Source organism: Salvelinus fontinalis, chromosome 36, assembly GCF_029448725.1.
Source record: "Salvelinus fontinalis isolate EN_2023a chromosome 36, ASM2944872v1, whole genome shotgun sequence".
Classification (NCBI taxonomy): domain Eukaryota; kingdom Metazoa; phylum Chordata; class Actinopteri; order Salmoniformes; family Salmonidae; genus Salvelinus; species Salvelinus fontinalis.
Window position 1 is genome coordinate 8170298 of NC_074700.1, and position 27862 is coordinate 8198159.

The 27862-nt window shown below is 45.0% G+C and overlaps 1 protein-coding gene and 1 non-coding gene across 8 annotated transcripts in view; one reads left to right on the forward strand and one right to left on the reverse strand.

Annotated features, from left to right (window-relative positions):
• Positions 1–27618, forward strand: part of LOC129835154 (regulator of G-protein signaling 12-like) — a 68409-nt gene extending 40791 nt beyond the window's left edge. For all 7 annotated transcript variants that reach the window (XM_055900565.1, XM_055900566.1, XM_055900567.1 and 4 more), the window contains exons 5-18: positions 97–269; positions 661–753; positions 973–1116; positions 1657–1830; positions 2199–2352; positions 2835–2932; positions 3338–3538; positions 5830–5903; positions 6106–6232; positions 8778–8877; positions 9320–9390; positions 9921–10017; positions 10743–11330; positions 26384–27618. In XM_055900565.1, the coding sequence (XP_055756540.1) occupies positions 97–269; positions 661–753; positions 973–1116; positions 1657–1830; positions 2199–2352; positions 2835–2932; positions 3338–3538; positions 5830–5903; positions 6106–6232; positions 8778–8877; positions 9320–9390; positions 9921–10017; positions 10743–11330; positions 26384–26703 (2414 nt within the window). In that variant the 3' untranslated portion in view covers positions 26704–27618. The remainder of the gene's footprint in view (positions 1–96; positions 270–660; positions 754–972; positions 1117–1656; positions 1831–2198; positions 2353–2834; positions 2933–3337; positions 3539–5829; positions 5904–6105; positions 6233–8777; positions 8878–9319; positions 9391–9920; positions 10018–10742; positions 11331–26383) is intronic.
• trnav-uac (transfer RNA valine (anticodon UAC)) lies at positions 20045–20121 on the reverse strand. Its single transcript has one exon. It is a non-coding gene; the product is annotated as a tRNA-Val (tRNA).
• Positions 27619–27862: the final 244 nt, after the last annotated feature.

Below are 27862 nucleotides of genomic sequence, written 5' to 3' on the forward strand. Positions count from 1 at the left end.
GGTTTGTCTTTTTCAGGAGAGGATTTATTATTGCCTCTTTTAGTGAGTTTGGTACACATCCTAACCACTTTTCCTACCCCTTTTCTCTCTCTCCAGACTATGGTGGTGGTGTGCAGCTCCAGGGCTGCTGCAGCCAGAGCAGTCTGAACAGCAACAGCAGTCTGCCCGGCGCCGGCAGCCATAAGAGGCTGTCAGAGCGCCGGGTGGCCAGCTGGGCTGCCTGCTTCGAGCGCCTGCTCCAGGACCCCATTGGCGTCTGCTACTTCTCAGTACGTACAGTAAAGAACACATTTTAGTTCACTGGGAGTTTTAGTTTAGTTATGTGATCTGAAATTCAACGAAATGAACAGTTAATTATCTCTCTCATTCTCAATTTGTTAGATGAAATCAATACTCGTCTACCTCAGACGTCCAACCGTGTTCTGTGGGATAGAATTAGCAGTACGCTTTACAGCTAATCAACAACTGGGAAATTGAGTTTTAGTTTGCAAGTTATGAAATGTTACAGTTAACTCTCTCATTAAATCAATAGGAAGCTAATTAGACATGAAAACATTATATTCTGTGGAATAGAAGCAATAATTATAGCCAATCAACACGACCAGAACATTTACCAGGCTTATTGCATGTGTGATAAAGCTGTTGTGTGTGTCTCTGCAGGAATTCCTCAAAAAGGAATTCAGTGAGGAGAATATCTTGTTCTGGCAGGCCTGTGAATACTTCAGTCAGGTACCTGCAACAGACAAAAAGCAGGTAAGCTTATTCCCCTTACTCAACACCAAGACCAAACTATACTTTCCTATATAGTCCAGTTCAGAAGTCCATATAGGTTTTAGATGTCGTGGACTGGATAGAAAAAGCCCTCCATTGTGAGGGTTGATCATGGCTTAAAGTTAAAAACCATTCCCCTTTATATCATTGGGTTATGTCATGGTTGTGTGTGTTTATAAAACCTCTTCCTCTCCTCCCCAGTTATCCCAGAGGGCGGGGGAAATCTACAACAGCTTCCTGTCCAGTAAGGCCACCACGCCGGTCAACATTGACAGTCAGGCCCAACTGGCCGATGATGTCCTCACCTCCCCATGTCCAAACATGTTCAAGGCTCAGCAGTTACAGGTGAGAGGACCAACTGCCTACTATATGTTATGTTATACCCTAACCTAAAACCTAACCCAAGCCTAAAATAACTATTTTTCTTGAGTGGACAAGCAAAATGTTCCCACTTGTCTGAATTTTCCTTGTTTTATGGTCCCCACAAAGATAGTAAAACCAAAAACACACACACACACACACAGCTAGGAGCAGCACAGTGTCAAATGCAGGGCTGTGCTGCTGGAACATTGTTATGATTCAGTGCTATGTGTGAATGTTCTTTTACTGTTTTACTCCAGTACAAAATGTTTTATGCTCAGTGTCGTTTTTTTCAACCATCTGCCTGTTTCCAAAAGGGCTATTGTGCTTCAGGGCCAAACACAAACTAGCATACACACACACTCTCAAGCCTTTACAAGGTTGTTTTAGGTCTGTACAATGTTCCAAACGTGACCGAATCATAGCTGTTATGACATATGTCATAACACCTGTCATAACACCTGCAATAACCATTTGTGACCCTTCACAAGACAAGATCATTTTCTCTCCCTATTTTTTCTGTAGATCTTCAACCTGATGAAGTTTGACAGCTACTCCAGGTTCCTCAAGTCTGGCCTGTACCAGGAGTGTATGCTGGCCGAGGTGGAGGGACGACCATTACCCGACCCTTACCAGATCCCCTGTAGCCCCGCTCCCTCCAAGCACAGTGCCAGCTCCGGCCACTCCACACCGAATAAGGTACCCACCTTGTACCATAGTAACCATAACAGCCAAAAGGGTATCTGCTATTATCTTAGTAACCACCTTAGGTGATTGTGTAACTCGCCTGTGAGATGCACATTTTGTGTTGTAGCCAGTACAGGTGTTTGTTGGTTTGTTAGTCTTCAAAACATCAGGGTCGTATTCACAAGGTACCAAACGGAAGAAAACGGACCAAAACAGGGAGGCACTACCTGAACTTGTCCAATAAGAAACTCTTTTTCTATTGGAAAATATTTTCCGCTGCTAGATGTTTTCCATGGCAAACGGTTTTCTACTGTATGCACTAATGTATCGACCCAGGTGTTACACAGGTTGTTTGAACTGGTTGTTTTGTTGTACAATAGGAGGCCAGGAATCAGAAGTCAGGGAGGTCACTGAACGAGGAACCCGGAGACGAGCACGATGAGCATAAGAAACGGGGCATCTTCTTCTCTTGGTCCCGGAACCGGAGCTTCGGGAAGGGACCCAAGAAAAAGGACATTGGAGAAATCAACATTGGTGAGCAACTCTCAGTCATAGAATAAGTCACAAGGAGTTAATCCTATGTATTCAATTCAAATACCTTTTCTCCCGTGAGGGAACTTCTTGTGTAGGATTTCAATATTGACATAAAGCTTTCTGTCATGCATTATGGTGGTAGTTCTTTGGTCTGGCAATACATAGCACTACATTGTGTGCTTTACATTTGTTATTGATAGGCAGGAGTTCAGTGATGTTGGTAATAAACTGTTCCTTCTCCATTAATGTGACCTGACCTGACCTCAGCCCCCATTCCTCACTAATCTACAGCTCTCCACCCTTGTCAGTGACCGCAAACATATACATTCCACCTGTGGCCTTTCCATAGGATACCTGATGATTAACAATATTTCAAGTTTACAAGTCAGTGAGTTTTATGTGTGTGTGATGATGCATGGATAATAATTGTGGAATGAGTTGTATCCTAACTGTGGCCTCCCTATCCTTCCTCTGTTGGGTAGATTCCTGGGGCAGCAACGGTCGGAGGGAATCACAGGGTTCCTTGTCCTCGGGTGCTAGTCTGGAGCTGGCCACTTCCTGTTCAACGAGCAAGACCGAGGTAAGATCCTGCTGCAAGGCCAGGCCAAGTCACCATGGCAACATGGACCTAAGATAGTTCTGTAGTAGAAGCATCTGTTAAACAGATCCCGACACTGTTAGTTTTGTGGCATGTTGGCAGAAATTCTGCTTGTCAAGGGATTTGGGTAAACCGTTGTCTGGATGGTTACAGGTGTTATACTGTATGCTACATGAGTTGAAGGGGATTAATTTCAAGGTCCAGATGTTCAATTTTGTTTTTATTATCCCACAGGGAAATTTGGTTTGCAGGCAGGGCGAACATCAAACACTACATACAAAACATAGAGACACCGTTGTGGTTGTAGTTTTGTCTCTTGGTATTCTCTCGTGCTTCCGTTGAGTTCTATCATCTCCGACTATGGTTTGTCATGGTATTCCCGTGCAGGGGGACAATCGTCACTCGGTGCCGGTGTGGGAGAGGGTAAGGGAGTGCTCCAAGATCTGCAGCATGACCCTGCCGGACGGCTCGTGTTCCTCTGTGACCCTGCGGCCGGGGGCCACCATCAGGGAGGTTCTCCGGGACCTCTGTCAGAGCCTCCGCATCAACATGGCTGCCGTAGACCTCTTCCTGGTGGGAGGAGAGAAGGTGAGTCAAACTCACTATGGTTATCAGCACAGTTACTGTTTCCCTTACTGTGCATCTCAATGTGGATGTAGTGTTTTTCCTTGGACCCAAGCTTAGGAAAATATGCAACTATACATAAATATCGGTACATTTCATTGCCCTTATGCCTAAAACAAATGCAATATAGACAAAACAAATAACAATGAAATTAAATATCCATCTAAATATATATTCATGTTTATTTTCCCCCATTAAAACACTCTTACATATCTGTCTATGTTGGAACTGTTGCTGTTAAAATACAATAAATAATTTTCATTCTGAATTGGAATTGACTGAATTGGAATTCTCATTCTGAACTGGAATAAACTGATTGATCACATCACACAGATGAATAACAGAACACACACACACAGACTTTTTGATAGTGCAACCCTAAGTAACAGTACAGATGAAAAATTATCAGGCCTATTACTGTAGAAATGATTGTTGATAGAAAGTCTGTTGGAACTGTTGCTGTTAAAATACAATACATATTTTTTATTCTGAACTGGAATAAACTGATCACATCACACAGATGTAGACCAGAAAACACACACAAACAGTCCTAATGAGAGGTGTGTGGCTGGTTGAAGTTCTCAACAAGCATGTCTATTCTTTTTGACAGTACAACACTGAGGTCATGCTCAGCCTTGAAACTGTTTCTGTACTTGTTTTTTAAGTATGTCAGAGTTGAGAAACCTGACTCGCATAGGTATGTGGTGCCAAACTGGACCAGAACATCTACTGCTTTCTCAGTCAGGCAGTTAATCGCTTCCTGCTGCAGATGAACAACACAGAAATGTGTGAGCGTTTGCCTCAAAAAGGCATCTTGCTTCAATCAGTTTATTCCAGTTAAGAATACAAAATATTATTGTATTTTAACAGCAACAGTTCCAGCCTAGACTAGTTTTCAACAATCATTTCTACAGTTGTCACGCCCTGCCCGTGGAGAGCTTTTTATGTCTCTATTTTGGTTTGGTCAGGGTGTGATTTGGGTGGGCATTCTATGTTCTTTTTTCTATGATTTGTATTCCTGTGTGTTTGGCCAGGTGTGGTTCTCAATCAGAGGCAGCTGTCTATCGTTGTCTCTGATTGAGAACCATAAGGTTGCCAAAAAGGTTGCCTTTTCTCACCTGTCTGTGTGGGTAGTTGTCTATGTGTAGTTGCATGTCAGCACTCGTTGTATTAGCTTCACGTCTGTTTTTGTTGTTGTTTTGTTAGTTGTTCAGTGATCTTCCTTTAATTAAAGAAGAATGTATTCACATCATGCTGCGCCTTGGTCTCCTCTCTTTGACGGACGTGACAACAGTAAAATGTACAATAGACCTGATAATTTTTTCTCCTCATCTGTACTGTTACTATGGGTTTCACTATCAGTAGTTAGCTTGCTTTGGCTAATGTTAGCTATTAGCTGTGTAACGTTACAAGGCAAGGGGATTGTTTGAAAGAGAAACTCACATCTAACGTTACTACCATGAGATAGTACTCCCTTATTTCTGCTCATCATCACCTGTTATAAAATGACAACAATGCCTTGCTAGTTGACTTACTTTTTCACTTTCGAAGCACTGTTTCCTGAAGCATTTAGCCCTGTTCTGAAAGAACTCCCTGGGTTTACCGTCATGTTGTGCCTGAATGTTTGGTCAGGACGTGTCGTTTTATTAATTTGTTCGTTATGAGAGACTCATTACTACGCACTTCCACACGCAAAACACATTGTGGGGACTCCTTGTTATAAGTTTGTATGAAAGAGAGAGAAACTCGTCGCTTTATATGCGTTTCATGACGATTGAGCTCAGTCAGAACTTGTGGCTAGCATGAGTCCATTTCATGACAGCGGTCAGTGATGGCGAGTGGGAATAACAAGTCAGTGACTTGAACAACAGCGCTGCAGCGTGTGGGTCACTAAATGATCTTCAAGAAATTGCAGAAACTTTAGAAAAAGATCTGGTAAACTTGCTCAGCTGCCAAACTGAGCAGAGACCGCTGATAAGCAGAGAACGCACTGAACAGAGAGCGCAGATGCACTTGGCCAAATCAATTCCAGTAATTCATGAAATAATTATAAATTTACTCTGACACATACTTTAAGAAAGGCTGATTTAGAGTGAAATAATGCAGATTCATTGATGTATTAAGTGGTTAGTTCCACTTAATACATCATGTACTTTGGATAAAAGTGTCTGCTTAATGGCATACATTATTGTTTTAGTAAGGCATCGCTTCATGGCTTTGTAAGTAGGTTTTCATGTTGTTTTTGTTCTTTTTAGCCTTTGGTGCTGGACCAAGACTGCATGACCCTCAGCGCACGGGACCTCAGAATGGAAAAGCGCACCCTCTTCAGGTAAAATATGCATCTCTACCTCCCTATATCTTTATGTCTCTATATCTCTCTCTATTTCTCTCTCGCATTCCCCCCTTTTTATTCAACAATGTGAACTTTAAAATAACTCTTTGCACCTGCATTCCTCCCAGTAGAATCTGAAGAAAATCATATGATCGTGTTTCAGAAAGTATCTGCATATTTATTTTCCCTCTATTTTTAGGTTGGACCTGGTACCCATTAATCGCTCTGTGGGATTGAAGGCCAAACCCACCAAACCTGTCACCGAAGTCCTGCGTCCCGTCGTGGCGAAATACGGCCTCCACCTCAAGGATCTGGTGGCCAAAATAGTATGTCGGTGACTGGCTGGGTCGCCTCAATATTTTCTGTTTGCAGCTGTGTGTCCAACCAATCTTCTGTAGAGCATGTAAAAGATGACAATGCTGCTGGGTAGTTGGCTCATTCTGACTCAACTGGCCTCTGAAGATACAAAGAGAGAGGGCTATAATTATGAATGACGACACTCCTAAAACATGCAGGGCGAAGGGGAGTAGAGAGACTCCCTTCTCGTCCAAATCCTTGCCAGTTAGTTGGTTTATTTTGGTCCTGTGGTGGTTTTCCAAGCATTACCCTACTATTACACACAGTGGCGGTTCTAGCTTGTATGGCTCCCTGGTCGAACTGCCCCCGCCCAAAAAAAAACAAAAAAACATTCTGCACTGACTGTAATTTTTCAATCATAACATTTAAAACTATATAAATATAAAAATATATACAAAAATAAGACTCATAAATATCAAAAATAAGTAACAAAGACACATAGAAACAAATTTGTGTTGATTTGGCACTCGAGCATCAATACATTACCCATCCCTCAACACTGTCAACTAAGAGTCAAGACTAAACCAATTCACCTTGGTGGTGTGCAGACTGGTTTTATATTATTCTTAATGATTTCGCGCAAACCAGAAAAAATGCAATAATATGTCTGTGAAACTATATGTTCACAGTATTATGAATGAATTGTGGTTCATTTGGTAGCATTACGTAGTGTGACTGATTTTACTAATTGCATTAGTACTGTACAAAGTTAGAGGTGTGCTATTTGATAGATTCCCCCTCTCCCCCTACCTCGGGCTCCAGTGGGGAGACCTGAGGTCAGCCTACCCCCACCCCCTCCCCATCTCGTACTTCTGAAGGGAGATCTTCCCAGGCAGTAGCCTGCCTAGCTCACAAACTAGAATCAGGGCGCCATCAGGGCGCCTTGACTTGGGTCAAGGTTAATTGACCCACAGTCCCACACGGTGACATGATATCATTGACGTGACGTGCAAATGAGCGATAGAAAACCGATTGCGCAAATGTCACCCTTCCCCAAAAAACTGTGTGGGTGTCCCGTGCCGCCCCTAGTGGCTGCCCGTGTCGCCTATACCTAAATTTGCTACTGATTACACAGTGAGCTGAAAGCCACATTCTAAATGGAGCGAAGGCGTCCATATCTTACATAGTTAATGAAAGTACACAGAAGTTGTGACGATACGCTAAAGTAGCAACTTGTCTGTCTGACATGTCAGTATGTCATCATGGTCATGTGACGAAATTGATGGAAACATGCCAATAGGCTAAAATGCATGCAAACTAACATGCTAAAACACAGGAACGTCATGCACCTAGTATGTGAGGATAGCTGGGGGGTAGTCCGGATGCGGGCAGATTTTTCCTGCAATCTAGAGCCATAATCATTATGCTTAATTCTATGTAAAAAATATGTATCTTTTTCTGCATAGCTAAGCATACCTCTTCAGCTGTCTCTATCATCCTGACTGGTGGTTATTTTTTAATTTTTAAAAAAAAGGAACTAAATATGCTTCTCTGGGTAAAAGATAGAAAGGAATGTGAGTACATTTAGATATTGCTTGCTTTTCTAAAGTCTACCAACCTTGCCAGCAGGTATGCCAGCTAAGATAGACAAGCTAGATACTCGAACTTGATTGATAGCCTGAAATGGCTTCTTGGTAGCTCGTTTGGGAGAGGTTGGGAGATTGTGAACCTATTTGGGCTAGCTAAAGTCAACTCCATAAATTTGCTGTGGCTAGTAGTATTACAGAGAGAAAAAAACAACAAAAAATATACACTACATGACTAAATGTATGTAGACATTTCATTTCATTGTCATTAATATGGAGTTGGTCCCCCTTTTGCTGTTATAACAGCCTCCACTCTACTGAGAAGACTTTCCACTAGATGTTGGAACATTGCTGCCGGGACTTGCTTCTATTTAGCCACAAGAGCATTAGTGAGGTTGGGCACTGATGCTGGGGGATTAGGCCTGGCTCGCAGTGGCCGTTCCAATTTATCCCAAAGGTGTCCGGTGGGGTTGAGGTCAGGGCTCTGTGCAGGCCAGTCAAGTTCTTCCACATCAATTTTGACAAACCATTTCTGTATGGGCCTCACTTTGTGTTATGGGGGCATTGTCATGCTGAAACAGGAAAGGGCCTTCCACAAACTTTTGCCGCAAAGTTGAAAGCATAGAATTGTCTAGAATGTCATTGTATGCTGTAGCTTTAAGATTTCCCTTCACTGGAACTAAGGGGCCTAGCCCAAACCATGAAAAACAGCCCCATACCATTATTCCACCTTTAAAGTTAGCACTATGCATTGGGGCAAGTAGCATTCTCCTGGCATCCGCCAAACCCAGATTAGTCTGTTGGACAGCCCGACGGTGAAGCGTGATTCATCACTTCAGAGAACACGTTTCCACTGCTCCAGAGTCTAATTTGAACGGGTGTCCACATACTTTAGTATATATAGTGTATATAAACAGGACAAATCTGAGGTGCCATGTGCCCCCTATGAGCATGACGACTGCTAAAATTTTGTGTTGTGTTTTGACAGAGTGGAGAAACGGAGCCCCTAGACCTGGGGGCGCCCATATCGAGTCTGGACGGCCTGCGTGTGGTATTGGAGAGAGCAGACCCTGTTGCCTCAGGGAAAGGTAAGACAGCCCATCACACCGAACACCAAAACATGCACTAAAATGCAGATGAGAGACAGATAATGAAGTAAGCCAACATTCCATCTCAGAGATAACGCCTACAGTGACCTAGCCTGATCCCAGATCTGTTTGTCTTGCCAAGTCCTATGGTCATTGATTTGGCATGACAAACGAACAAACATTAGTTGGCTATACAGCACTGACACTCAAACCCCCCAAACAGCCAAGATAGTGGCTTGAGAAATCCAATCCAATTCCTCCAATGTTGGACTGGCACTTCAGCCTGTCTGTTTCCAGGAATTCAAACAGCTCTTGTAATCAATGTCCTGTTTTGTCCCCACTGACTTCCAGTGATAAACAAAGATATCAGAGTGATGGAGGACATTTGGGATGGTTCATTGGCTCCTATTTTACCTCACTGTTGTTTTTTTTCTCTCTATAGACTCTAAGTCCAAGTCAGGCTCCTTGAAAGCACATCTGCCATCATTGACCACCAAGAGTCTTTCTGCAACAGTAAGGAGACCACCATCATCCTCCTCCTTTTATCCCCGTTTTCACTTTCTCAAGTATCCTTGAATTTCTAAGTGTGCTGTAACTCCCCTGCTATGCTGCTTCTTAACAATTTAATGTCACATAATAATTGCTCAAGTGCTCTATCCTACTTTGTTCCTGGCTCTTTGTCATGTTGTTTCTTCCTTAAATGCTGGCTGTAGCTGACTTGAACACTGGCTGACCTCCCACTTTATAGTTCAGCCTCCAGGTCACCTTTGTAGTTGCGATCCGACCTTGTCTCCTAGGGATATTACATTCATCTGATTTACTAAGCACAAAAGAAGCGTAAAAAGAAACAACAAGCATCAAAGAAACCACACGCTCGTGTTTTATGGTTGTTTTTTGTGTTTCCTATAGTTAATAACAGGGGCACAGGTGCGAACACTTAAGTCAATGTGCCCAGGATGTGTTGTAGTGGTGTTAGTACAGGGCATGCACAACCTCCTCCCTCACCCCCTTAATGGAGTGCGTTGTTATTGTTGCGTCTGCAGGGAGATGACAGGTCGTCAGGAAAGGCAAGCGGACCAGATCCGTCGCTCCCTGCGGAAAAGAGAAAGCCGAAAAAGATTAATATAGATGAAGCTGAAGGTAAATCCCCCTCTCTTTCTAACGTTCTGTTGCTTTTCTGAGCTTTGCTTCGCCGCGTCACTAACACCAGCTGTGAAAGAAGCCTTCAACCTTCATGGTTATCTGTCAGTGCAGCTTGGGACTGTGTACTGTGCACGTTAAATGATCTAATCCCCTTTTTATTTGACATCTTTTCTCATTTTTTGGGAGGGTTTTAGATAGGGTTGCAAAATGATGGTAACTTTCCTTTCTGGAAAACACTTTTGGGGAAAGTTACCGGAATTTTGCTACCCGTATTATTATATATTTTTTTCTTCCCTTTTTTATATACCCCTTTTTTCTCCCTAATTTCGTGGTATCCAATTGGTAGTTACAGTCTTGTCTCATCGCTGCAACTCCCTTACGGACTTGGGAGAGGCGAAGGTCGAGAGCCGTGCGTCCTCCGAAACACAACCCAACCAAGCCGCACTGCTTCTTGACACAATGCACACTTAACCCGGAAGCCAGCCGCACCAATGTGTCGGAGGAAACACGTACACCTGGCTACCGTGTCAGCGTGCACTGCGTCCGGCCCGCCACAGGAGTCGCTAGTGCGCGATGGGACAAGAACATCCCTGCCGGCCAAACCCTCCCCTAACCCGGGCGACACTGGGCCAATTGTGCTCCGCCCCATGGTTCTCCCCGTCACGGCCTACAACCCTAGTTTTATGATTATGAAGTAACTCTACTGCTTTCTCTCTCTTTAGAATTCTTTGAGCTCCTGAGCCGGGCGCAGAGCAACCGGAGAAATGACCAGAGAGGCCTCCTGAACAAAGAGGACCTGGAGTTACCTGACTTCTTGCGGTTAACCTCCGGCTCCCCCTCCACTGCCTCCCTAGACATGGCCTGCTCCACCCCCACCTCCGTCAAACAGGGCCAGGGTCCTGGCAGGGAGAACGGGGTTGGCGGTGCCCCCGCCCGCGGCCCCCTCAACGCCAGCCTGCGCTCTGAGAGCCTGGACTCCTCCCTCAGCAGCAACGGACATTCCCATTCTGCTGCGGGGCGCCGAGCACTACTGCCCCCACCCCGCCGCCCCGTCCCCCCCTTCAGCGCCGCCCTCTCACCCATCCCCTGCCCCTCGGAGTCTAGAGGCCCGGCCCTCAGGACGCTGGAGGAAGACACCCACGCTGACCTGACCCTGGTGGGCGAGGGAGACATCACCAGCCCCAATAGCACCTTGTTGGCCCCTGCGCTGCTGTCCCACGAGGGCAGCCTGCCCGAGGGAAACTTCATCCCTCCTTCACCCTGCGCACACTCCTTCCATGATGGTGGTGGGAATGGCCAGTCAAGCTCAGGTATTTCCACAGTGTGACTATGCATAAGTGTGTTGGTGTGTGTTTGTGTGTGTGTGTGAGAGACAGAGAGTGTGTGATTGTGTGTGTGTCTGAGGGTGACCTGACCAACGACAACTCCTTTTATACTGACTTCAATGCACTTTATTTACAACTGAAAATGTATTCTCTCTCAGTAGTACCCCAGTCATTTTTACTCCTTTGAATATTTTCTAATGAACATAGATAGCATTGTTTATGTGGTCACTTTCAATAGTAAGTTCAGCTCAATTGTAAATAGTGATGTATATATTTGAAATGAATGACATTTATATTCACACACCACTGAACTTATGAGTTTTACAACTTAACTGAGACTTGAGGTGATAGTAAACCTTAGAAAGGTTCATATTGTTGTACCACACAGGTTATATGAGGATGCAGGTGAATAAAAACTTGTTTCATAATGCCTACTTACTGTAATGCTGTAATACTCAACATGACAGTTGTCATTACAATACATGAAAAATAGACATACTATAATTTGACAGCAACCAATTGCAGTGAGCTACAATTACCATGCAAGTGTGAATTGTTTGATTGATTCAAATAGAGAACCTGGAATAGATTTCAATGAGTCACAGCCTTTCATGTCAATAAAATGCTCAATGCTGGCATTATGAATGTATAATTGGAGTAAGGTCCTAAACCCAAAACATAGTTACAGACAAGATAAAATGTAACCAAAGCGTTATGTTTTTTTTTAATTTTTTTTTTTAAGATGAGCATGATTGTTCAACCTGCCTGTACTTTTTTAATCGAAAAGCTGTATTTACTTCCATCCCATCCTCTAATGCAATGCAATTCAACAATTTTGCTCAGATTTTTTTCTGGTAATTCATAGAAGGAAAACTGAACCAGTTTCTTCACAATATGTTGATAATTATAGAGTCCTTGATGAAAAAAACAGTAATGATAGAGATCCTTTTGAAATGAACGGTATCGTTGTTGAATTGCGTGTCACACTGTCTGGAATTATCCTCTCTCTCTGTAGATGCCTGTTGTAGATGATCATGACAATTCATTCTGTATCTGTGCTTGATTAGATCTAATAAATGTTAGACCTGGAATCACATCATCTGTCTTTTTACACGTTTGTGATCTCAAATTCAGTTGCCACTCCATGCCTCTTCTTCCCCAACTTCCCCTAACACTACATACATCTCTGTCATTTAGTTTGTCTCCCTGACCTGTGCTTGCATGGTAGCGGCTTTGTCTATGCCCTTCTGGGAAGCTTGTGGCATCTGTGTCAGAGTAATTCTGACTTGTTTGTGTGTAGTTCTGATTGTTGTGTCTGTAGTGAGAGGTCATTCTGTGGCGTTTGTGTGTAATTCTGCCTGTTTTGTCTTTCTTGTTTTAGTCTGTCTTTCTAAGGGATTGCAAAATGTCTGTAACTTTCCCATAATTCCTAGGTTTTCCCAGAACTCCCAGTTGTAAGACTACCAGCTTTCCGGCTTCTTCCTTCCTGATTCCAGGAATCTTCCAACCAGCATTTCTGGAAAACCTGAGAATTTTGGGAAAGTTACTGGAATTTTGCAACACTAGACTTTTTATTGCTTTCACTAATGTACCTCAGCTAATGCATAATGCTTTCTCTGAGCAGTGAAGAGCTGTATCAGTCCTGATTTCATTGTCCATACCCCCTTACCAACTGGTCAGTTTCTAGTTCTCCACTACGTAGTAAGTCAGATTGATAGTCAGGGTGAGCCTGATAAGTTTGTGAATGCAGTCAACTAACTCCCGATAAGTGCAGTTTTACAATTTCCAATTAAATTACATCTACCACAACAGTCCCAAGCTGTTGCATTTATCTGGAGTCAACTGTATATCATTCACTATCTCTATTGGGGTGGGTAAGTCTGTCAAAACAGAATGAACAGTTGATTGTGGTGGGCAGGGCATCCATCATAATCACCAACATTATCCGCCACAGTTATTTATTGTTGTCACAAGACAACCAGTTTAGCTTTGTCATTTCACTGCAGTCTTGTCTCACCTGTGTTCAAAAGCCATATTAGAGTAATAACAACACACTTTGATGTCCCAACTTAAAAGGAAGCCTTATCCAACTGTGCTGTTTGAAGATCTGTACAGTTAAAAAAGGAATTAAGAGATGGCTAGAATTCATTTTTTTTTTTTACATGGACTATTTTAAGTACTGTCTCCAACAGCATTTGTTTTGTTTAAAATACTTGCACTTGATTGAGCTTGTCTGGCGCAATGGAACCAATGGAATAAAGTGCAAACCTTGTCCATCTAGCACTCCTGGCAGGCTCAATCACTCGCTGAATGTATTTGAAAGAAAACAAATTCTATTTGAACCCAGTCCTGCAGCTCCGAGGAAGGATTACTTCAAAGTATACAGAGGCCATCACTCAGGTGGACACAACATGTCTAGCCCTGGCTTTTTCTCAATAGCTCTGTCAATAGATATATGTACTGTGATATGTGTACACAAGTCGATATTAGAGGTTAGCATAAGCCTTGCAGTGAGTTTCTCTTGCTCTTCTGTTCTGGTTGCTAAGCGCATCAGCCTGTCTCTTCCACCTTGGAAACCATGGTAACGTGTCCAACTTGCATGAGTTGACTGTTTTGCTGCAGAGAGAAAATATTGCTCTCTCTCTCTCTCTCTCTCTCTCTCTCTCTCTCTCTCTACATCTGAAAGGAAACCTTTTTCTGTCACGTTATCATGGTCGTGTAATTAAAAACCTTTAACCCTTAAAGAGGACAAACTGACACAGCAGCATATGTTCCCTGGGGTTTACTTAGAGGAGTGGAACGGAGTTCACCTCCACTTTGAGTTAGTGGTTAATTAACTAATTTAGTTAAGGATGAAAAAGCTAGTGATTCTTAGCCTGGTCCCAGATCTGTTTGTGCTCTTGCCTACTCCATTGCTGTCAGTCAAGCCTAACTTGTATGCATGACAATGAGTGTGACAGGGAGTTGGCATGATGGCATCAACAGACTGGCACTCAGACTTAGTGGTTCTGGGGTCAGCTCCTATAGGATATCCCAATTCAATCCCTGACTACAATGTTAATGTAAACTCATGTTGAAAACAAAACACTGGTCTGCTAGGGTCACTCCACCTGATGTGAAATAACAACCAATATGCCCTTATGAGTGTGATGTGTTGAGATTAATTTACCATTTTAATATCTAAAAGATATCAGCTGTTATCTATTGTAATGATTGTTTTTGCTTTCCGTGTAAAATCAAATGATGGTTGTGCGCCTGGTCAGATAATCATGTATTGCTAATTGCTTTCTAATTAATGCTTTAGTCCACCAGAGGGCGACAGTATATAGTTAAACTGTTGTTCCACTACCATGCATTGCATCAACGTCATCTGCCATACTAGGGCATTTGAGGATTAGTCCAAACCTGTTCCACTTTCTAGTCATAGCAAAGAACCAATACATAAAATTAGACTTCCTCCCATTTCTCGTTACCAATGTTTGGGATATCCTGTTTTCACTGTATTTATCATATCAAGTGCAGGTGTATAGTATTAGGCTTTGTGATGTCATTGGCCTCTCACACAAGTTTTTGCAGAAATGGGACTGATTTATCTTTGCCCATATCTGGAATTTAGAAAAGCTTTTATACTTTAAAATGCAATCGACCACTTAGGCACAAGGTTAGGCTTAGTATTCACCCCAATGCAGCTGCTTTTTAACAACAAAATGAAAATGTAATACCCAGAAAATTAACACAATTAGCTTACACTGATTCAGAATTCTTGCCTGAGGGACCTAGTGGCTCAATGACCCTTTAGCCTCACGTTATATCTCACTGTCTTCTCCATCTGTCTGAATGACACACCTGAAAGCTGGCTACAGCTGACCCTGAATCAGTCTTATCATCCATCTGGTGGAAACCAGGGGGCCTTGTGGCTGATCTCAGCTTGCCTTAGTGAGCTGTGCAGCTGGTTCTGTTCCAAAATGGCCCTGGGCAGAAATGGTCTGTCTAGGCGAGTCTGGTGCCATGGCCCATTGACGGACAAGAACCCGACAGCCAGCCAGCACAGGCTCATGTTACGAACAGTGCCAAGACAGAAATTATACCTCTCAACTCAAATAGGCCTACTGTAATGAGAGAATGTTTATTCCAGACCACTTCAATTGTATTTTAGGAATGTATTCACACCACTTGACTTTTTCCACTCTTTGTTGTGTTACAAAGCGGGATTAAAATGCATTAAATTGTAATTTTTTGTCAACAATCTATACAAAAATAGTCTAGGTCCAAGAGGCTTCTAAACAGCTTCTTCCCCTAAGCCATAAGAATACTGAACATCTAATCAAATGCTACTCAGACTATTTGGATTGCCCCCCACTTTTACACTCCTGCTACTCCTGTTATTATCTATGTATAGTCTACCTACATGTACATATTACCTCAATTACCTTGACTAACCGGTGCCCCCACACATTGACTCTGTACCGGTCCTCCCTGTATATAGCCTCGCTATTGTTATTTTACTGCTTCTCTTTAATTAGTTGTTACTTTTATTTATTATTTGTAATTTTTTTAAACTGCATTGTTGGTTAGGGCTTGTAAGTAAGCATTTTACTGTAAGGTCCAGCTAGACCTGTTGTATTCGGCACATGTGACAAATACAATTTGATTTGATTTGATTGTACGATATTTGCACATTATTCTGTTAACTTCGTCAGGATTGGTGGGTCCACTGCGGGTCGGTTGAGCTAATGTAGGCTAATGCGATTAGCAAGAGGTTGTAAGTAACAAGAACATTTCCCAGGACATAGACATATCTGATATTGGCAGAAAGCTTAGATTCTTGTTAATCTAACTGCACTGTCCAGTATACAGTAGCTATTACACTGAACTAATAACATGCTATTGTTTGAGGAGAGTGCACAGTTTTGAATATGAAAAGTTATTAATAAACAAATTAGGCACATTTGGGCAGTCTTGATGCAACACTTTGAACATAAATACAATGGTTCCTTGGATCAGTCTAAAACTTTGCACATACACTGCTAAATTGCACCTGGGCTGGATAAAAATAAATAAATATGTATTTCACCTTTATTTAACCAGATAGGCCAGTTGAGAACAAGTTCTCATTTACAACTGCGACCTGGCCAAGATAAAGCAAAGCAGTGCGACAAAAAACAACAACACAGAGTTACACATGGGATAAACAAAAGTACACTCAATAACACAATAGAAAATGCTGTATACAGTGTGTGCAAATGAAGTAAGGATGTAAGGCAATAAATAGGCCATAGTGGTGAAGTAACTACAATTTAGCAATTAGCACTGGAGTGATAGATGTGCAGATGAGGATGTGCAAGTAGAAATATTGGTGTGCAAAAGAGCAGAAAAACCAAAACAAATATGGGGATGAGGTAGGTAGTTGGTTAAATGGGCTATTTACAGATGGGCTGTGTACAGCTGCAGCGATCGGTAAGCTGCTCTGACAGCTGATGCTTAAAGTTTGTGAGGGAGATATAAGTCTCCAACTTCAGTGATTTTTGCAATTCGTTCCAGTCATTGGCAGCAGAGAACTGGAATGAAAGGCGGCCAAAGTAGGTGTTGGCTTTGGGGATGACCAGTGAAATATACCTGCTGGAGCATGTGCTACGGGTGGGTGTTGCTATGGTGACCAGTGAGCTGAGATAAGGCGGAGCTTTACCTAGCAAAGACTTATAGATGACCTGGAGCCAGTGGGTTTGGCGACGAATATGTAGCAAGGACCAGCCAACGAGAGCATACAGATCGCAGTGGTGGGTAGTATATGGGCCTTTGGTGACAAAACGAATGGCACTATGATAGACTGCATCCAATTTGCTGAGTAGAGTGTTGGAGGCTATTTTGTAAATGACCGAATAAATCGCCGAAGTCAAGGATCAGTAGGATAGTCAGTTTTACGAGTGTATGTTTGGCAGCATGAGTGAAGGAGGCTTTGTTGTGAAATAAGAAGCCAATTCTAGATTTAATTTTGGATTGGAGATGTTTAATATGAGTCTGGAAGGAGAGTTTACAGTCTAGCTAGACACCTAGGTATTTGTAGTTGTCCACATATTCTAAGTCAGAACCGTCCAGAGTAGTGATGCTGGAAGGACGGGATGGTGCGGGCAGCGATCGGTTGAAGAGCATGCATTTAGTTTTACTAGCATTTAAAAGCAGTTGGAGGCCACGGAAGGAGTGTTGTATAGCATTCAAGCTCGTTTGGAGGTTAGTTAACACAGTGTCCAACGAAGGGCCAGATGTATACAGAATGGTGTCGTCTGCGTAGAGGTGGATCAGGGAATCACCCGCAGCAAGAGCAACATCATTGATATATACAGAGAAAAGAGTCGTCCCGAGAATTGAACCCTGTGTCACCCTCATAGAGACTGCCAGAGGTCCGGACAACAGGCCCTCCGATTCGACACACTGAACTGTATCTGAGAAGTAGATGGTGAACCAGGCGAGGCAGTCATTAGAGAAACCAAGGCTGTTGAGTCTACCGATAAGAATACTGTGATTGACAGAGTCGAAAGCCTTGGCCAGGTCGATGAAGATGGCTGCAGAGTACTGTCTTTTATCGATGGCGGTTATGATACCTTGAGCGTGGCTGAGGTGCACCCGTGACCAGCTCGGAAACCGGATTGCATAGCGGAGAAGGTACGGTGTGATTCGAAATGGTCGGTGATCAGTTTGTTCACTTGGCTTTCGAAGACTTTAGAAAGGCAGGGCAGAATGGATATAGGTCTGTAACAGTTTGGGTCTATAGCGTCTCCCCCTTTGAAGAAGGGGATGACTGCAGCTGCTTTCCAATCTTTAGGAATCTCAGACGATACGAACGAGAGGTTGAACAGACTAGTAATAGGGGTTGCAACAATGGCAGCAGATAATTATAGGAGGAGAAGGTCCAGATTGTCTAGCCCAGCTGATTTGTAGGGATCAGATTTTGCAGCTCTTTCAGAACATCAGCTGTCTGGATTTGGGTGAAGGAGAAGCAGGGGGGGCTTGGGCCAGTTGCTGCGGGGGTGCAGAGCTGTTGGCCGTGGTTGGGGTAGCCAAGTGGAAAGCATGGCCAGCCGTAGAGAAATGCTTATTGAAATTCTCGATTATCGTTGGTGACAGTGTTTCCTAGCCTCAGTGCAGTGGGCAGCTGGGAGGAGGTGCTCTTATTCTCCATGGACTTTACAGTGTCCCAAAACTTTTTGGAATTAGTGCTGCAGGATGCAACTTTCTGTTGCTTTCCTAACTGACTGTGTATATTGGTTCCTGACTTCCCTGAAAAGTTGCATATCGCAGGGACTATCGCAGGGACTATTCGATGCTAGTGCAGTACGCCATAGGATGTTTTTGTGCTTGTCAAGGGCAGTCAAGTCTGGAGTGAACTAAGGGCTATATCTGTTCTTAGGTAAACATTTTTTGAAAGGGGCATGCTTATTTAAGACAGTGAGGAAAGCACTTTTAAAGAACAACCACTTCTGCTTGCAGAAGTGTTTTATGGAGCGTTTGACAGTGATGAGGGGTGGTCGTTTGACCGCGGACCCATAGCAGTGATTGCTGAGATCCTGGTTGAAAACAGCAGAAGTGTATTTAGAGGACAAGTTGGTCAGGATGATATCTATGAGGTTGCCCATGTTTACAGATTCGGGGTTGTACCTGGTAGGTTCCTTGATAATTTGTGTGAGATTGATTGTAGGACGGCCGGGGTGTTAAGCATATCCCAGTTTAGGTCACCTAACAGTACAAACTCTGACGATAGATGGGGGGCAATCAATTCACATATGGTGTCCAGGGCACAGCTGGGAGCTGAGGGGGGTCTATAACAAGCGGCAACAGTGAGGGACTTATTTTTGGAGAGATAGATTTTTAAAAGTAGAAGCTCGAACTGTTTGGGCATAGACCTGGATAGTATGACAGAACTCTGCAGGCTATCTCTACAGTAGATTGAAACTCCGCCCCCTTTAGCAGTTTTATCTTGATGAAAAATGTGTAATTGGGGATGGAAATTTCAGAATTTTTGGTGGCCTTCCTAAGCCAGGATTCAGACACGGCTAGAACATCAAGGTTGGCGGAGTGTGCTAAAGCAGTGAATAAAGCAAACTTAGAGAGGAGGCTTCTAATGTTAACATGCATGAACCCAAGGCTTTTACAGTTACAGTCAAGTCAACAAATGAGAGCGCCTGGGGACACACAGGGCCTGGGTTAACCTCTACATCACCAGAGGAACAGAGGAGGAGTAGGACGAGGGTACGGCTAAAGGCTATAAGAACTGGTCATCTAGTGCGTTGGGAACAGAGAATAAAAGGAGCAGATTCAGTGGAGGTAAACCTGGCATTGAGTGACGATGAGAGAGGCTGCATCTCTGGAGGCGCCAGTTAAGCTAGGTGCGGTCTCCGCATGTGTGGGGGGTGGGACAAAGGAGCTATCTGAGGCATGTTGAGCGGGACTAGGGGGCTCCACAGTAAAATAAAACAATGAGAGCTACCCTAAACAACAGTATACAAGGCATATTGACATTAGAGAGAGGCATTAAAGCCATCACAGGTGTTGATTGGGAGAGCTAAGACAACAACGGGTAAACAGCTAAGACAACAACATTTACATTACATTTAAGTAATTTAGCAGACGCTCTTAACCAGAGCGACTTACAAATTGGAAAGTTCATACATATTCATCCTGGTCCCCCCGTGGGAATTGAACCCTGGTCCCCCCGTGGGAATTGAACCCACAACCCTGGCGTTGTAAGCGCCATGCTCTACCAACTGAGCCACACGGGACCAACAACGGGTAAATGGCGACGAATGGGCAGAGAGGGTCAGAACACAGGGGCAGAGCAAGAAACAAAATGAAGTACAGTGTTAATGAACAGTCCAGCAGGCATCAGCTGTGTAACCCTGTGATCATAGGGTTCAATGAGCAGCAATAGATGGGGAGCCGTTCGGTAGTCGTTACTATGATAGGCGAGCGGGAGACACGGCGTTCAGAAAAGCTAGCGGGCCGGGGAGAGCAGATGGATCTTCACCGACATCCACGATGCAGAGGCCGGTTGAGAGCACATCGGCTGAATTACGTCAGCAGACCAGCAGACCAGTCGTGATGGATCGGCGGGGCTCAGTGTCGATAAAGGGTCCAGGCCAATTGGCAAGAGAGGTATTGTAGTTGGTGTACTTCGTTTTCTAGCCGGGAGATGGGCCTAGCTCGAGGCTAGCTCGATGCTAACTGGTGCTTGCTTCTGGACAAGGGCGTTAGCCACAATAGCCACTCGGTAGCAGCTAGCTAGCACGATGATCCGGTGTAATGGTCCAGAGCTTGCGGCAGGAATCCGGTGATGTAGTGAAAAAAGCAGTCAGATATGCTCAGGGCTGATATCGCGCTGTGCAGACTGGCAGGTATTATCCGGGCTATCCGGGCTAAAGCTGCTGGTGTCTGAGCTAAAGGTAAAGACCGCTAGCAGTGGCTAACAATCACTAAATAGCTAGTAGCTAATTAGCTGGCTAGCTTCTGATGGCTAGCTTCTGAATGAGGTTCCAGTTCTAAGGTCGAAAAAATAGCAGATCCGTACCACATTGGGTGAGGCGGGTTGCAGGAAGGTATATTTAATTCAAAAATGGAAAAAGAGATTGAAATATATTGAAATGTATGCAAAAAAACCTAGAAAAAATGAATACTTACAAGGGACAAAAACAAACACTTGTTACTGCTACGCCATCTTGGATCTATAAGATCCAAGACATAATTCCACTTTGACGTTATGGGGTATTGTGTGCAGGTCAGTCACACAAAATCTCAAGTACAGCCTTCATATCAGCATGGCCTTTTGGAATATTCACTAACCCTGATATGGCATAAGCACATTTTAGATAACAGCCATAATGATGACACTCCTACTCTGTCATTGTAACGATGTATCTATTAAGATACCTTATTATGAGCTCTGCATAGCATGACACGAATGCGCTATAGATATGGTAAGGATATATTTAATGAACCTTTAGTAATGCTGTTTGGACCTGTTATAACATGATCATGAAATGCTTATAGATGTGTAGTAAATGCGTTATGGATATGTAGTCAGAGTAAATCGTTACTGTTGCTTCATGAGAAAATATTGAGCAGATCAACTTGTTAAGTAGGCTTACCCTTGGCAAATAGGTTCTGTTTGTGTGTTCAGCTGTGACAAGGGAATGCTGTGGAGGCTGTGTTTATAACACTGCTTTGACTGATGAATCAGAGACGTAGGAGGTCAGAAGGTGTGTGTGTTGGAGTGCTGTGTATGAATCACTTAGAACTTCTGTTGAAAAGCTGGGGGTCACTGAGTGCAGGATTGACGAGGAGAATTACCACTCAGGGTTAGCTTTGGCCTCTCTCGCCTCACGCATCCTCAATAGAGACGTGTCGCGGAGGAACTGTATGAGTCAGCGCACTCTCCAACCCTTTCCTCATGTGACGTCTCATTATGTACAACGGCTTCAGGTCAGATATTCTTTCTCCATTGCGATATTCACTTTTGTCAATCACTTGTCAAGATAAGAATACAGCTAAAAACTGCACAGAAATGTGAAACAGTCATAGTGATCCAGCTCCATTGTGACTACAGACTTCAATCTGGATCCAGAAATGCACCTTTGAGAAAGTTCTGTATTATTAATAATCCTGTTTAATAGTGTATCATCATATCAATGCAACATGGCTCAGTATGTGGGCAAGCACCACGTTTTGTTGACATCAACAAGTCTACACTCTTAGAAAAAAGGGTTCCTAAAGGGTTCTTCGGCAGTCCCCATAGGAGAACCGTTTTTTGGTTCCATGTAAAACCCTTTTTGGTTCCATGTAGAACTCTTTTGGTTCCATGTAGAACCCTCTGTGGAAAGGGTTCTACATGGACCTCCAAAGGGTTTTACCTGGGACCAAAAGGGTTCTTCAAAGGGTTCTCCTATGGGGACAGCCAAAGAACCACTTTAGGTTCTAGATTTTTCTAAGAGTGTAGACCAGGTCTCTCCAACAATGTTCCTGGAGAGCTACCCTCCTGTAGGTTTTCCCTCCAACCTCAGTTTTAACTGAACTGTTTCAGTTTATCAACCAGCTAATTATTAGAATCAGGTGCGCTAGATTAGGGTTGGAGCGAAAACCTACAGGACGGTAGCTCTTCAGGAACAGGGTTGGAGAGCCCTGGTGTAGACAGTAGTACAGTACAGTACAGTACACAGTTGATCTAATGAATAACCAATCAGTTAAACTGTTTCAGTTTGTTCTTTTGAAGCCAAGTGGACAAGCTGAATGGCATGCATAGAGCTTTTGATGTTTGAGATGGTTTCATTTTGTTAGCTCATAGGGCACAATGTTCTGAACTGATCCTGGGCCAGAAGCCATCAAGCCAAATACTCTGAGCCTGATGCTTTGTCACCCCCAGGTCACTGCTCTGAGATCAGTTCAATGGACGTACTGCATTTCAAGGGTCAGAGCTCTATCATAATGGAGATGGAAAAAGCTATTCCAGAGGGTTTCTTAACCCTTCCCCTACCCCTCCCCTGTCCACTGTTTTTGTCCTCTACTGTCACGTTCCTGACCTGTTTTCTGTTGTTTTGTATGTGTGTGATGGTCAGGGCGTGAGTTTTGGGTGGGCAGTCTATGTTTTCCGTTTCTATGTTGGTTTTGGGTTGCCTGGTATGGCTCTTAATTAGAGGCAGGTGTTTTGCGTTTTCCTCTAATTGAGAGTCATATTAAGGTAGGAGGTTCTCACTGTTTGTTTGTGGGTGATTGTCGTCCGTGTCTGTGTCTGCACCACACGGGACTGTAGCGTTTGTTCGTTCGGTTTGTCATAGTCTGTACCTGTTCCTACGTGCTTCGTGTTTTATGTAAGTACTCATGGTTTAGGTCAGTATACATTCGTTTTTTGTTATTTTGTAATCCTTCCCAGTGTTTGTTTTCATGTTTCGTCGTTTACCTTAATGAATTCATTATGTATTCACAACCCGCTGCATGTTGGTCGAATCACTACTCCTCCTCTTCGTATGAAGAGGAGGAGGAACATCGTTACAGAATCACCCACCAAACCCAGATCAAGCAGCGGGTTAACGGACAGCAACGACAGCAGCAGTGGGAAAAGGAGGATTGGACATGGGAAGAGATCCTGGACGGTAAAGGACCCTGGGCAGAGCCAGTGGAGTGTCGCCGCCCCAAAGCGGAGCTGGAGGCATCGAAAGCGGAGAGGCGACGTTATGAGGAGGCAGCACGGAAGCAAGGCTGGAAGCCCGCAAGTACTACCCTAAAATTTCTTGGGGGGGGGCTAAGAGGTAGTGGGCCGAGGGCAGGTAGGAGACCTGCGCCCACTTCCCAGGCTAACCGTGGAGAGCGGGAGTACGGGCAGACGCCGTGTTACGCAGTAGAGCGCACGGTGTCTCCTGTACGGGTGCATAGCCCAGTGCGGGTTATTCCACCTCCCCGCACTGGTAGGGCTAGATTGGGCATTGAGCCGAATGTCATGAGGCCGGCCCTACATATCTGGCCACCAGTACGTCTCCTTGGGCCGGCTTACATGGCACCAGCCTTACGCATGGTGTCCCCAGTTCGCCAACACAGCCCAGTGCGGGTTATTCCACCTCCCCGAACTGGACGGGCTACGGGGAGCATGCAACCAGGTAAGGTTGGGCAGGCTCAGTGCTCAAGGGAGCCAATACGCCTGCACGGTCCGGTATTTCCGGCGCTACCTCCTCGCCCCAGCCCAGTACCACCAGTGCCTACACCACGCACCAGGCTTCCAGTGCGTTTTAAGAGCCCTGTTCCTCCTCCACGCACTCTCCCTATGGTGCGTGTCTCCAGCCCAGTGCCTCCAGTTCCGGCACCACGCACTAAGCCATCTGTGCGTCTCCAGAGCCCTGTACGCCCTGTTCCTCCTCCACGCACTCTCCCTGAGGTGCGTGCCCTCAGTCCGGTACCTCCAGTTCCGGTACCACGCACCAGGCCTATAGTGCGCTTCAAAAGGTCAGTGTGCCCTGTTCCTGCTCCCCGCACTAGCCTTGAAGTGCGTGCCGTCATCCCGGTACCTCCAGTTCCGGCACCACGCACCAGGCCTACTGTGCGCCTCAGCAGGGCAGAGTCGGCCGTCTGCCCAACGCCTTCTGCACTGCCTGTCTGCCCAGCGCCGTCTGAGCCATCTGTTTGTCCAGCGCCGTCTGAGCCATCTGTCTGCCCAGCGCCGTCTGAGCCATCTGTCTGCCCAGCGCCGTCTGAGCCATCTGTCTGCCCAGCGCCGTCTGAGCCATCTGTCTGCCCAGCGCCGTCTGAGCCATCCGTCTGCCCAGCGCCGTCTGAGCCATCCGTCTGCCCAGCGCCTTCTGAGCCATCCGTCTGCACAGCGCCTTCTGAGCCATCCGTCTGCACAGCGCCTTCTGAGCCATCCGTCTGCCACGAGCCATTAGAGCCGCCCGTCTGTCCCGAGCCATTAGAGCCGTCCGTCAGTCAGGAGCCGCTAGAGCCGTCCGTCAGTCAGGAGCTGCCAGAGCCGCCAGCCAGTCAGGAGCTGCCAGAGCCGCCAGCCAGTCAGGAGCTGCCAGAGCCGCCAGCCAGTCAGGAGCTGCCAGAGCCGCCAGCCAGTCAGGAGCTGCCAGAGCCGCCAGCCAGTCAGGAGCTGTCCTACAGTCATGAGCTGCCTTACAGTCATGAGCTGCCCTACAGTCATGAGCTGCCCTACAGTCATGAGCTGCCCCACAGTCATGAGCTGCCCCATAGTCATGAGCTGCCCCACAGTCATGAGCTGCCCCACAGTCAGGAGCTGTCCCTCAGCCCGGACCTGCCAGAGTCCCTCAGCCCGGACCTGCCAGAGTCCCTCAGCCCGGACCTGCCAGAGTCCCTCAGCCCGGACCTGCCAGAGTCCCTCAGCCCGGACCTGCCAGAGTCCCTCAGCCCGGACCTGCCAGAGTCCCTCAGCCCGGACCTGCCAGAGTCCCTCAGCCAGGACCTGCCGCCCCTTATCCCGGTGCCGCCCCTTATCCCGGTGCTGCCCCTTATCCCGGTGCTGGCCCTTATCCCGGTGCTGCCCCTTCATTTAGGTGGTTTTAGTTGGAGGGTGGTCATTGGGAGGGGAATACAGAAGCGGGGAGTGACTATGGTGGTGTGGGGACAGCGTCCGGAGCCTGAGCCACCACCGTGGTCAGATGCCCACCCAGACCCTCCCCTGGACTTAGTGCTGGTGCGCCCGGCGTTCGCACCTTGAGGGGGGTGGTTCTGTCACGTTCCTGACCTGTTTTCTGTTGTTTTGTATGTGTGTGATGGTCAGGGCGTGAGTTTTGGGTGGGCAGTCTATGTTTTCCGTTTCTATGTTGGTTTTGGGTTGCCTGGTATGGCTCTTAATTAGAGGCAGGTGTTTTGCGTTTTCCTCTAATTGAGAGTCATATTAAGGTAGGAGGTTCTCACTGTTTGTTTGTGGGTGATTGTCGTCCGTGTCTGTGTCTGCACCACGCGGGACTGTAGCGTTTGTTCGTTCGGTTTGTCATAGTCTGTACCTGTTCCTACGTGCTTCGTGTTTTATGTAAGTACTCATGGTTTAGGTCAGTATACATTCGTTTTTTGTTATTTTGTAATCCTTCCCAGTGTTTGTTTTCGTGTTTCGTCGTTTACCTTAATAAATTCATTATGTATTCACAACCCGCTGCATGTTGGTCGAATCACTACTCCTCCTCTTCGTATGAAGAGGAGGAGGAACATCGTTACATCTACCACCAAAAATGTGCGTAGGTCAAGACGCAAAGAACTGGTGGCCTTCACTGGCCTATGTCACTGCTTTAGACTGATTATAACACAGATGATAAAATCGTCTGGAAGGCTTTGTACCTTTCCAGGGAGGTGGTAGACAAGTCATAACATGTGTTTTGTAGTAACCCATCAGTAAATCATTGACATGTTAACCAATGCATGCTGTGTTTGAGGCCTCAAGGCTATGGTAGATTGGTAACTCTCCTCCATACACTGTAGCTGGGCTTTTGATTTGTTTGACCACTGTGGTTAAAACTTGTCTGATTCTCCCATCACTCCCCTCTTCCCAGAGAGAAGACAAAGAGCATGTGCTCTTGACCGCTCCCACAAGAGGTCGCCGTGTCTTGGAGCACTCCGCTCTCAGACAGCGCTGCAGGAGGTGATGGACGTGGAGGGAGTGTGCCTGGAGGAAGAGGAGGAGAAGGTGAGGGAGGTCAACATCACCCACGGAGAGGACTCGGAGCTCAGCGTCAGTTTCCAAGGGTACGCGGCTGAGCTCCGGCAGTGCCAGAGTCGAATGAAGACCTCCCAGGTGCCCCTCAACACCCACGATCAATCAGAAGGGAACAAAGACTCCAAGACTGACATATACAAGGCCACCATTGTGTGAGCTCTGAGGCTGACCAACCCTCACCAGCACTTTCCAAGCTTGATTCATGGTCTGTTCAAACAGGAACTTACTTGATGAACAAGGGACTTTTACTGTAAAAAACTGTAATTTTTCATGCTAGAACTGATGTATATGTATAATAATTGTATGGTGATAGATATTGTATTATTGATCATTACTGACTATGCCGTACTGTTTAGCGGGTATACATTTTCAAGAAGTGATGAAAAGGAAAATAATTGCCAGTTAAGATTAATGAACAATTTGGTAATAACTTAGTGTTTGGAAATGTATTAAGGGATACCTTGTTTTAGATGGATGCTGATAATGTAGGTACTGTAAAGCAGGGGCTATAGAATTAAGCCTCTTTCAGGTAGATTATAGGATTCACACATTGTAGGAACATGAGAAACTCCTTGCAATTCTAGTGCATGTTACTGTATTATTCTGGTCACACACTGAGTGTAAAAAACATTATGAACACCTGCTCTTTCCATGACATAGACTGACAAGATGAATCCAGGTGAAAGCTATGATCCCTTGTTGATGTCACTTGTTCAATACATTTCAATCAGTGTAGATGAAGGGGATGATGCAGGTTAAAGAATGATTTTTATGCCTTGAGACAATTGAGACATGGATTGTGTATGTGTACCATTCAGAGGGTGGATGGGTAAGACAAAATATTTAAGTGCCTTTGAACAGGGTATGGTAGTAGGTGCCAGGTTCACCGGTTTGTGTCAAGAACTGCAGGTGTTCTTAATGTTTTGTACACTCAGTGTACACTGTTTCATGGTGAACAAAATATGATGCCTCTTCATGTCTGTACATTTGATCTATTATGGTCTGGCTTGATGTTTGGTTGGTCAAATTCCACTCAATAAACATTCCCACCTTTATAATGCCAGAATGGAAGCCTCTGTTAGTCTCGTTGAAGGATTTTATTAAAGGGTCAAGCTGGTATTTAAACAACCGCAACTGATGGGGATATGACAGTGGAACTAACCCACTGGGCACAGACGTCAATTCGACGTCTATTCCATGTTGGTTCATCGTAATTCCATTGGAATTGGAATTGGAAACAGCTTGATTGAACCAGTGTCTGCCCAGTGGAAAGCTCATGAGGCATTTATAAGTTATGTTCTTCAAGAACCAGTGG